The 11,970-nt window shown below is 43.2% G+C and overlaps 1 protein-coding gene across 1 annotated transcript; it reads left to right on the forward strand.

Annotated features, from left to right (window-relative positions):
- Positions 1 to 3,301: 3,301 nt before the first annotated feature.
- gdnfa (glial cell derived neurotrophic factor a) lies at positions 3,302 to 8,013 on the forward strand. Its single transcript, XM_086187247.1, has 3 exons — positions 3,302 to 3,559; positions 4,292 to 4,507; positions 6,942 to 8,013. Exons 2-3 carry the CDS (start codon positions 4,318 to 4,320, stop codon positions 7,499 to 7,501), a joined length of 750 nt encoding a protein of 249 aa, XP_086043373.1. The 5' UTR covers positions 3,302 to 3,559; positions 4,292 to 4,317; the 3' UTR covers positions 7,502 to 8,013.
- Positions 8,014 to 11,970: the final 3,957 nt, after the last annotated feature.

Here is an 11,970-nt window from a genome sequence, read left to right on the forward strand (position 1 = left end):
TGCCGCTTTCTCACTGAATGATTCACAACATTACAGGGACTTGTTATGTGTCATTATTCACATTTCAGTTGGAAAACATCAAATCTGAGTCTGTAAAACCACTGGGGTGCTGGGATACAGCCGAAGCACCACAGTACTTCATCTAGAGTAGTATTTTGACACACATTTGGCCTCTAGCAAATATCTCACGTCTGGCAATGTATTCGAATATTTACCCTGCAGCCAGGATCACTCGCATTCTGAACAACTGCAAGTCTTGAGAAGCTAATTAACTCTGGCGGAGGAGCGGAATTATTATGTGGTGTCTCTCAGCCTGCTGGGTTGGTGAGCAGGTGTCTTCACTGCCATCTTATTAAGTTTACCCAGGACAAACGCCTTGATGCCCAGGCACAGTCTCAACGCTTCCTGATTACATTATACTCACATAACAAAACAAAACAAAACAAAAAAGACGCTTATAATTCGCAGCTCCTCTTTCACTAAAACACTTCTGGTGAACTTTCTGTAACCTTGAGGGACAACACAACACTGACTCCTGCTCTTTTATGATATAGTTAGAATAACTTCCCACTTCCCTTCACATTCATGCATTTCTATTCAGACTTTCTTTTATTTATCATCCTGCTCATTCTTGTTAAGGATAAATGGGAGCCTGGACGCTGACCAGCAAGCACTGACAGAGGCTCATAAATATTTGTTTTTGTTCCAAAAAAAAAAGCAACTGCAGTATTGACGTATAAAGACAGCTGTGGTGCAGGTAACTGGTGTGATGCGTCAGTGATGAAGTAAATTGTTTGCGGTGATGTGAAGGATTGCAGCAGCTCCTCAATCACAGAGACGTTTGACAGAACAGCTTGTAACTCAGTTCCTGGAGGAAAAGATCGCCAGTCAGTGATGATCGTTTAAATTTGTCAGACGAGTTTGTAAATGAATAATCACAGCAGCCCAAGCTACGCCTCCAGGCCAGCGGCGGCAGTGGGCCGGAAACACGTTTTCAAGTTTTCTGTCCGCACGTCCCATTCTGGTTAACGTGATATCTCAGTGACAACTCCAGGGAATTTCCTCAAATTTGGCACAAATGACCACTGTGACTCAAAGATGAACCAGATTTTGGCCGTCAAAGGACCCAGTCTCCTCATGCTAATGCGATAGCCATCCCGTTCTTGTTAATGTGACATCTCATGAATGTCTTTAGGGGGATTTCTTCATATTTGCCAAAAAAAAAAAAAGTACACTGGGACTTGAGGATGAACTGAAAGTCAATGCCACCTCACATATGAGTGACATTTAGCCCATTCTTGATGATGTGATATCTTTGAAAGCCTTGAGGGAATTTCTTCTAATTTGTCACAGACATCCAGTGAGACTTGAGGATAACCTGAAAAGCATTTGGGAGACGAAGATCACATTGGCAGGCACAAATTACAAACTACTGCTACGCAACGTTTCTTTATGTCTTTCTTTTTAATTAAAAGCAATGCTACTTCTATCCATCCATCCACTTTCTATACCGTGAAGGATCGCGGGGGCTGGAGCCTATCCCAGCTGACATTGGGGGCGGGGGGGGGGGGGGGGGGGGGGTTTCACCCTGGATGGGTCGCCAGGCTGTTGCAGGACCATGAAGAGCAATTAGGGGCTCAGTATCTTGCTCAAGGTGCTTTGCCATAGCCACCAAGGGAAGTGAGCATCAAACCAGCGACGCAATGCTACTTTCACTCCTTTTCTGTTTTCACAGGCGGTGAAGTTATTTTGATAGCCTGACGATGCGACCACCAGCGAGGCCAGACTGTGAGACGGAGCCAGCGTCAACTCATTCAAAACACCGTTAGTGTTTGTTATTGTGTCAGACAGTGTAAGGAGGTGTCACGCAGGGTAAAAGAGATTTACAAAGCAAATCACACAGATTCACGGAATTGTATCATGATAAATAAAAAATTAGGAGCTGTCAGCCGATATAAAGCAGCCATGTGATGACATGACAGAAAGGAATCCATACAATGAGAACTTGGCTCAGTACCATTCAGACTCTAAGAATGGGCAGGGCTCTCAAAGATGCTTGAAAGGAAACGTGTATTGACAAGAATCTGGATCCCAAGAAGAGCAAACAAGTCTGAGCTTTAATACCATAAGTCAGCATGGATTTGAAGTGTCAGTGCAGTTGGGTTTCCCTCCTTTTACTGAGCAGCCATCTTTAGCAGTATTTAATACAAACCAGAATGTGTTTAGCTGTTGGAAGAAGCCGGTCTCCTCTGGCACAGGAACACAAGTGATCCTTATTCTTACAGGACTTGTGGAATTCAGTTTTTCTGAAGATGAAAGGCGGATTGTAGCCAGTAAATCATGGAGGGTGATAGAAAGGCTTTCTGTGGTGCCACATCACCGCTGATTCTTCTTTTGTGGTGCGAGCAGCAGTGTTGGCCCGGGCTCACCTTGACAAAAAGACAAAAACAAAACGAATTATTAAATGCTCTGAGTTGCATATAAACGACATTTCTGTGCAACAGAAGATTCATGAAGTGTCCACTGTCCTCTTGAATGGCGGTATTTACAAATGTGTTCTGGTACACAGCAAGTGCACTCTTAAGTGTGAGAGCATGCAGCCATCAGATGGAACTTGACACCGGTTTCAAACATGCATCGCAACACAACATCTCCAAATCGCATTCCGCATTCTGAAATCTAATCCAAGGACATCAGGATGTGTGACATAATCCCCGAGTTATCTGAAAACTGCGCTCCTCCGAACAGGGGCTCCAGGGGTGGTTTGAAGAGCTATGCGGACCTCAGTTACTCACTGTTTGCTCCTGCAGGGATATAAAAGATGGGCGGACACCAACTGGTCCAAACGTCAGAGCGCACTTAGCTATAAATCTCTCCAAACTGCCGTCTGCGCCCGGTGCGGCGTTATGCGTAGACATCAGTCCAGTATGAGGACAGCGCATGTGGAGACCCTCTAGACCGGAAAAAATGGAGAACACTTACCCCCCATTTGCGTTGTTTACCATGTCAAGATGTTGTCAAATTTTGGCAGTTTTGAACCTGTAACGCATTTTTGGATGTAACTGCGTTCTCAAGAGAGATCTGCTGCACTCTGGGAAACATACTGTGCACCTCTTACGCGCTCCGGACACGCTGATGTCTTCATCGGACTCCTCTCACTCGGAGATGGTGGATCTCGCTCGGATTTCCAACGTGGAAACGTAACATTCAATTTATCCGCGGCTGAAGCTGACCCCCCCCCCCCCCCTTCCAAAAAAAAAAAAAAAAGGCGCAGCGGTCCCTCTTCTCCACTCACCTACCTTTGGACTCCAAAGTGTGAGAAGACGCGCAGTTTTTATTAATTTTATTTTTATTGGTGAGCTGGATCGGAGTATGAAAACACACCTGTGCGCTACTTCAGCTCTTTTTTTCCTCTCAAATACTGAGACTGAACTCGCTTTAAGGGAATTTTCGGGACTGAGGAGGCGATCCATGAAGCCGATCCTTCGGATAATAAATGAGTTTGGATTTTAACACGAACAGTCGAGCGGGTTTCAGGTCTGCATGGGCCATATTTAAGGTAAGTGAAGCAATTTTACAGTTCAGAGTCGCAAAATAAAATATCATCTGGATTATTCATGCGTCAGGGACACACGAGCCAACACGTGCATTTGTAAAGACAGTTGTTAGGACTTTTGCATAGCATGTTTAAGCCCAGTATTTATCCATGCGTCGCTGTTTAGGTTTTGCTACAGACTCAACATGCCATTAGGCAGAGTCACGTAAGCTTTGGGGATCGCCATCTGGCCAACTCACACCATTATTTAGGCTACCGTTGCCAACATGCTTTGGTGCGTGCTTGAACCAGCGTAATTTTTTTTTTTTTTTTTTATGAGGCGCACCCTCCGTGCCTCTTTACCAGCGGCAAGAGCTCCACTGATACCACAACAACATGAATATCTTATAATCCCAGGAGAGTATAAATGGAGTTGTGCGTAATTTTCAAACTATGCAGCGCTATTACGCAAAAACTTACGCATCACATTTTTTTTGGACATCAAGTTCCTCCGATTATTTAAGTTAATTGTTTTTCATTGTGATTTATTTAGTCAGAACTTTCGGGTAGGCTTACTCTTCACATGATGACACGTAGTTATTAATAGCGACGGACTGAGTCAGGGTCTGGCCCACAACACACACTTTCAAACACTTTGCTGACTTCATTATAAACAAGAGTTGGCTCACATCCTCTGGTGATTCATTGGACTATATTTCTATGATTTTTTTGTCTTTTATTTTTTTGTTTTTGCAGCTTTCTTCATAGGAACTGAGTCTAAAATGAAGTTATGGGATGTTTTGGCCACATGTTTGTTGCTCCTGAGCTCTGTTGCTACACGGCCTCTCTACCACAACACTCAGCCAGCCAAGAGGACTTATTTCCCCAGCAGCTACAGTGATTCCCTGTCGGTGGATGACGAACAGTTCCAGAGTGACGACCATAGCCTGCAGATATCTATGGAGGATCAATGTAAGGCAGATTGTTTTGACAAATGCTTTTTGTGATGTGCAGCAACTGTGAAACTCTGTTGAATGGTGGCTAATTGGCCATGTGGGCTTCACACTATAGACGCGTACTGTGCAAAACATGCAGCCTATCTTTATTTGACTTTTGAAATAGGGTGCAGGTTTTTATTCCACACATGGATGTTTGCTGGCCAAGTCATTCTGCTCTTAATCTCTGTTGAGAAACAGCGTGCTATCCATCCACTGCCTGCCACGATAAGGCCCTCAGACAGGCGGGTTATCACATGGAAGATCTTAATGAGTGTTTTATTGCTGCTGTGAGTTGCATTTCACTGATGTCAAAACAGGCGTGAATAAAAGCATGATCAACTGCAGATGCCACCCCCCCCCCATTCTATATTGTTATGCTCACTTTCTGTCTCTCTGACCCCTGACCTACCCCACCTGCCAAGAATCACTACATGCTTTAGAGAAAGGCTGCGCGAAACAGATTGCAGGAACCTGAAGCCGCGAGTGTTTATGTTCATTTTAACAGCAACAGAGGGCAAGAATTTATTTTGTTTGGATCAAGGTGACACTGTATCATCTTCACACAGAAGTAAATGTAGCCAAGATACTGGATAAGGAATGGAACATTTGGACAAACGTTCGCTGTTACCTCTTATTCTGTTTGGACCGCGGTGACATCACTGATCGGCTGTGTAACCCAGCACCATTAACTGTGCACTAATAGTGTAAACAGCTCAGAGCGGGGATGAAAGTCACTGGAGGATTCATTTTATTCTTTTAAGACAAGAAAAATCTGATTCTTTTCTTCATCAGATGAAACACGAGTCTTTAGTATCGACTCTGCAGGGCTGGGGAACAACCATGAATCAACCTGTTAGCAGGTGTACACTGTAGCAAGCTTACCTGTCAAGTGACACGCGATAGGAGGAGTCCAAATCAAAGGGCAGGTGTATCTAAACACTCAACCTCCACCTGATACATGAGCAGGTCGCCTGCTCAGCTGTGGCGGATCAGGTAGCCTAGAACAGGTAGCTAACAGGTAGAAGAGGAGAGTTAGGTGACACGCTGATAGAGAGGCTGTGTTAACCGCAACACCACCTGCCAGACATCACACCTTGACACACACACACACACGCACGCACACACACACACACACACACACACACACACACACACGATATTGTAATTCAAGTTAGACTAATAGATTCACGTTAGTGTATCTCCTTGATCTTCATCGCTGCCGGGCCTACAGGCATTAGAGCAGGACGTGTGTTTCCCTATAATAGAATCAATATTTAACTCAGGAGGGTCCAAGAGTTTTAGCAGATGGTGCAGGGCTGTGCTGGTTATGAGCTTCAAGCACACAGGTCCATCTAATGATTCAGTGTTCCCTTTTATTTGGCCATTAAGACTTGGCATCTGTCGAGTACTGAAGTCGCCCAACAACAGTGTCACCCCACATCTAATCTGAGGCTCTCTGTGCCGATATAAGCAATTACAGCTCTGGTTATTAGATAGAAACCAGATGTTCTTGCTAAATCATGTCAGCTTCATCCCAATGAAATAATAATACACGTTTTGTCTTCCTCTCTGATTAAAATAAACACGCCTCTGACCTTCAGACAGGCTCTTAGCTGTCTTGGAATCAGCTACAAGGCACCTGCGTGTCCATATGAACAACAGCTTGCTGCATTCTTCCACAGGAGGATCTATAAAGACGTGCAGCATTTCTGAACTCTGCATTTCTTTATTGTCTGCATTTGTGTCAAAAAACATAAAACCAACCTCGGACTGAATTAGAGATACTGCAGTGTTTACATTTTAGCCTCATTGGTTTGTATCTGAACTACAACGTTGTGTTTTTGCACCAGTTTATCACCTACTTCATGAAGTTAATGTCTGTGGTGATTCTTGTTTGTTTCAGCACAAAAACTAAGCTGCTGATTTTCGCCATTCTTTGTGCAGGGATGTAACACAGGTTATGATATAATTCTTTAAATTTGGGGGCAGATCTGTTAGAGATTGGGAAAAATTGAATTTTTTTTAACATTGCGTTTGGTTGAGTTAGTGAGTTTCCTCAAATTTGTTAGTTGACAATGTATCTGCAACAATTAATGGATGGCTTTTAATGAAATTTGGTGAGACAATATTGTAGGAGCCGAATGATGAACTTTTGGAGGTGATCTAGGATTAATGCAAGCTATTCATGCAAATTTTCTCCTTGGACTTTTTACTTGCATTTGCATATTATGATGAGCAATATTTTACCTTTGTTTGTAGCCACGTGATGTTTCAGTAACCCCGAGTATTTAGGATTCCATCTGATCGGCTGCTCGTACTCTTGATCAACAGATCTTGAGAGACTAATTGTTGATTTTCCATGTCAGTGCTGAAACGATTAGTGAATCTGCTTCTTCTTCAACCTCCAGATGACAGCGCAGGTCCTTATCCAGAGCAGTTCGATGATGTAATGGATTTTATTGAGGCTACTATCGGCAGACTCAGGAGGTCATCAGAACCCAGCGGGGGGCCCAGGGGCCAGCGAGAGCAGAGGCCGAGGGGAGCAGCAAACACAGGAGGCCTGAGAAGTGAGGCGAGAAGACACGGCGACAGGAGGCGGAACCGGGGGCGAGGGGGAAGTCGAGGTGCTAAAGGAGGCCGAGCTGAGAGGGGGAGGGAGAGGACATCAGTGCAGACTCGAGGCTGCTTGCTGAAGGAGGTCCATCTCAATGTGACGGACTTGGGTCTGGGCTACCAGACTAAAGAGGAGCTCATCTTCCGCTACTGCAGCGGACCCTGCATCGAAGCCGAAACCAACTATGACAAAATCCTCAACAACCTCAGCCATAACAAGAAGCTGAACAAGGACACGCCCTCTCGCACCTGTTGCCGACCAATAGCATTTGATGACGATTTGTCGTTCTTGGACGACAATGTAGTGTATCACACGTTGAAGAAACATTCTGCCAGGAAGTGTGGCTGTGTGTGAGGAGGTCACATGGACGTGACAGGATCACTCTAACGCTGGTGCTGCAAAGAGGAGGATTGTGAAAAATTGGATTTGAACAGTTGGGGAGGGGGGAGTCTTACTTTTGTCAGGAATGGATGCTGGTGAGTATATAAGGCCTGAGAGACATCAGAACAGCTGCTAAAGGAGTTCAAACTTAGTCCAGTATTTGACTGTTCAGTGACACGCTGAAACATGTGCGCAAAAGAAACAATACTGTTACATTTCCCGATTTTCGAACTGCGTTCTCGAAAAATTGAGATTGAAGAAAAACTACTCATTTTTTGTGTTATTTTTCTGGAAATTTTTCCCAGGGACATCAGTTTTTCCATAGCTGGCTCCTAAGACTCCAGATGAACAGCGAGATATGAGGAGTACATTCAGCTGCCGTCTAAATCACTTCCACTGCACGCTCTGGATGTTGACATTTACCTCCAGAGCCAAGCGATGAGAGAAACCACACCAGAGTTCAGCAAAGACTCTGGTGCTTTGACATGAAATCCTATCATATATATATATATATATATATATATATATATATATATATATATATATATATATATATATATATATATATATATATATATATACACACGTGTGTAAGAGGTATATTTATTAAGATGGAATTAACTTATTGCTATTTATTTCAATCCATTCTATGAAAGAAATTGTTGTTTTTCTTATTTATTGAAAAGCTTTGTTTGTCCTGAATGGTGCCAAAGCATTTTCTCCAGAAATCTTATCCAGAATTGCGAAACACTCACATCCACACATCCTAAAACATGTAGCCTCACTTCTTTTCTGGGTTAGCTATCAAGTTAGAGGAGAGTAGAGGAAGAAGACGACACTGAGGAGGGGACCAAAAGAAGCTTTTCATTTTGGAGTATTTTCAGGGAGGCAAGTTTGATTTGTGTTTCTTTCTTCCTTTTTTTTTAGTGGGTTTGCTTTCTTTGGACCTGATTTTCCATGTGACCATGCTATTTACTCATATCACATCATCAATCATGTCATTATATGTTTACAAAGAGGCGTAAAAAACTCTTTGCTGCTGTTTATTTCTCGACATTATAAATCCGTGAGCCTCAATATCTTCTAATTGAAAAAAATAAAGTCTCTGAGGGTCTGTAGGTGCCTTTGAGGAGCCATCCTTTGAGTCACAGAAGCTGCTAGAATGTCCATCCATCAGCATGCGTCACCCGAAACCTCTCTCTGGCTTTGCACCAAGTCTGAGCAAAGGCTTTTCGCTGGTTACTGTCCCAATAAGCTTTAAAGTTCATGGTACAGCCTGTGTTTCTGTCTCGCCTCTGACAGACAGGTCTTACTCCCAGAAAGAGGATTTGAAAGTGATCCCCTAACATGAGTCTTAACCAAAAGAGAGGAAAAAAAATCCCCGCTGGCAAAAAAAGCATTTTTGGTGAAGGCAGTTAAAGGAAAACCTAGCTACTTGAGCGGCTGTCATCGCCGTGGTAGACGTGTTGTAAATATCTCATGAGCGGACGTCTCGACGAAAAGTTAAAAGGGAAGATAATGAGTTTGTCGTCCAAGTGTGATAACTTGTTTGACTTCAAGCCTTTTCCCACGAATGGCAGAAATACTCATATTTTTGAAAGCATAGTGCCCATCCAGACCCTGACTAGGTTTTAAGTGGAACAAAGAGAGTCCTCGGGTAGGTCTTGATGTTACCACGGATTAGGGACCAAGGTATCTGTGCCCACCCAGCAGCAAGCAAGCAAGCCAGCTTTACTGTGTAATCCCCCTACACACACAGAACAAATCCACAGCATCAAGATGAATTTAGGCCAAACACTGCGCAGAGAGAGAGAGAGAGAGAGAGAGAGAGAGAGAGAGAGAGAGAAAACTCCAGCTTTTATCACAGCATACCTCATCAATTGGATCATCTTCCCCTTTTTACAACTGTTTCGTCCGTAAGCCTTTCCAGATGAGGATGTGCAGTTAGGAGACTTCCCAGAAGCCATCTCGCTACTTGTCGATAACCGTACACGAAACTGTGATGACTCGCTCACTCGTCTTCGTGTTTTGTTTGTCATGAATCGTCCAGGTTTGAACACACAGGGCACATAACACTTAGACCAGAAAACATACAAACAAAAGGTAAACGTGAAGGAATCCTCAGTGTTAATATTAGAAGAAAAAGGGATTCGATTTGTGTTCATTTGTGTAAAACACCTCTGTGAAACAAACAAACAAAAAAACACCCAACAAAAAAACCATGTCATGTCACTTGTTTTGTGTTACAGAACCAAAGCTCTCTGCAAACTTTATTTTTGTACAATATTCATTTTATAACTTTTTACAGAATTAAACTTGTTTCTATGAAATGTCTCTGCTGTGTGTGATAATTACCTCAGGGCCAGATGGAGACTTAATCGGCCTCAGATATGTTTACAACAGCATTATGTCAAATTGAAGATGGTTGAGAAGAGTTGAGAGCTGAGCTCTACCACATTCCTGAACACCAGCCCAGGGGTCATACAGTAAACAAACTCAGGCGGTGAAGCACCCCTGAGCTGTGTTTCCATGGTGCAGAGAAGATGTGTAAATGCTGATGAGAACATGGCAGAGCTTCAGACAGGCGGCCATTAAGCAGCGGCTCAAGGTTTGTGTACGATGGTGAGACAGACCTCACGTCAAGTATTTGAGAAATACTCAAAGCCTCTAAACCGGCTGTTAAAATGGCATTTATGCATCTGATTAAAACAAAAACGACTGCAAAACTTAAGTCAAGCCATCTACCTCCAGGGGCGGACTTGGAGGGGGATCCAACCTGACTTCCTGAAACAGTTTGTCATAGTATATCTGCTACTTTATGCTAATTATAGCAGCAAATCAATGATTTTTAACTTTTGGAAGCTTTTGGAAGCTAACACCCACCCCCACCCCATCTGCCTCACAGTAGTTTGATCCTGACGGTCTTTCACCCTCAGGAGGGGTGTTGAGTGCGTGTGTGCGGCCGTCTCTGGAAGTGTGTCAGCAGTGGCCGACCTCCAGCAGCTAATGTGCAAACTCAATTTAAAACAAAGATGCAGCATACATTTCTAGACTTCAATCACTCTCCGTGGAATAGAAGACATTTGCAAGAGTAAGCAGGCTGCTCGCTTTTTCAGCTCCAGGTCGAGGCTTGTGCATCATCGTGAACGCCGTGTCACTATTAGAATTAAACTAATACCATTAGAGGTGTTTGATTAAATTAAATGGGTTTTCACACCACATAGAGATCATTCTTTGAAAAACTTAATTATGACAATATTCCAGTCATTCCATCGAAGAACCCTTAAAGGGATGCTTCGCCCAAAAATGAAAATTCAGAGATTATTTACTCACTTTCATGCTGATTAAACGTCACATGAGGTTTTATGAGTTTCCCCGCAAAAGGTGCTGCAGCAAGTTTCCAAACAAATGAAATGAATGGAGGCAAATTTTCAAAAGGGGGGCTGTATTAAAACTGTTAAAGGCCTCAACCAAAGAAATCCAAGTCACCTGAAACCTGGTCATGCCAAGTTGTTCAAAAGAATCTCGCTTATGCCGTGTTTTTTAGCCTTGTCTATTATTAGCCGTCTCTCTAATATGAAGAAGTGGCCTAAATTTGCTGCTCGGGAGTAGCCTTAAATGATTTACCTTTAAAATGTGAGTATTCAAGGTGTGTTTTTTCAATTTACAGCTTCACTGGGAACAAACGTGTTCAGAGTTGGGAGCCAAATACAGGAAACGGCAGGTGCAAACTATTTTAAATTTTAAAAAAAATCTAAACGCTTATAACTGAACTCTTTGCGGTGTCCAGTGGGATTTACCTCACGTATATTTTTATGTTGTGTGTGTGTGTGTGTGTGTGTGTGAGCGGAGTCTTTAACAGGTCTGTGTGTCAGATTGCGAGCACCTGCAGGCTGCAGCTTCTCCTCAGCTGGTGGTGAGGCTGCTTGAATCCAGCTGCAGCGCCTCCTGTGTCGGGCTGAGAGAGTTCACGGTCGACGCCAGCCTCTCTCCCCCATGAAGCCCAGCTCCTTTCCACTTTAACTGCTCCTAAAAACATCACTCACTGTTTTATTCCTTCCATATTTCTTATCCTAGAATGTCTCATATTCATTTTATTGCCACAGGAGTTCTGCCAGGACGCCAAGACTTTCAACTGTCTACTTGTAGTTTTGACTGGCTCGGAGTTCTGGATTACTCAACAGTAATCCTGAATATAAAGATGAAAAAAGCTTGTGGAAATTGCAATGTGGCTATTTTCAACTTTGAGACTATTATACAGAAAATCTGGGATTCTGCTGACCTGCAGGCAAATTTGACCGCTTTTATGATGAATTTTATTGTGAAAACTGGCATTTAAATAATCTTTTGGAGAAAATCCATCCAAAAAAACAGCAGTTTTAAACTTGAAGTGTTGAATGTCTGAGCCCTAGATATGAGAAATGTGTCTATAGTCTTTATAG

The sequence above is a fragment of the Aulostomus chinensis genome, chromosome 19 (assembly GCF_037954235.1).
Source record: "Aulostomus chinensis isolate RoL2024-O1b breed Wild chromosome 19, RoL_Achi_v1.0, whole genome shotgun sequence".
NCBI classification, from domain to species: Eukaryota; Metazoa; Chordata; class Actinopteri; order Syngnathiformes; family Aulostomidae; genus Aulostomus; species Aulostomus chinensis.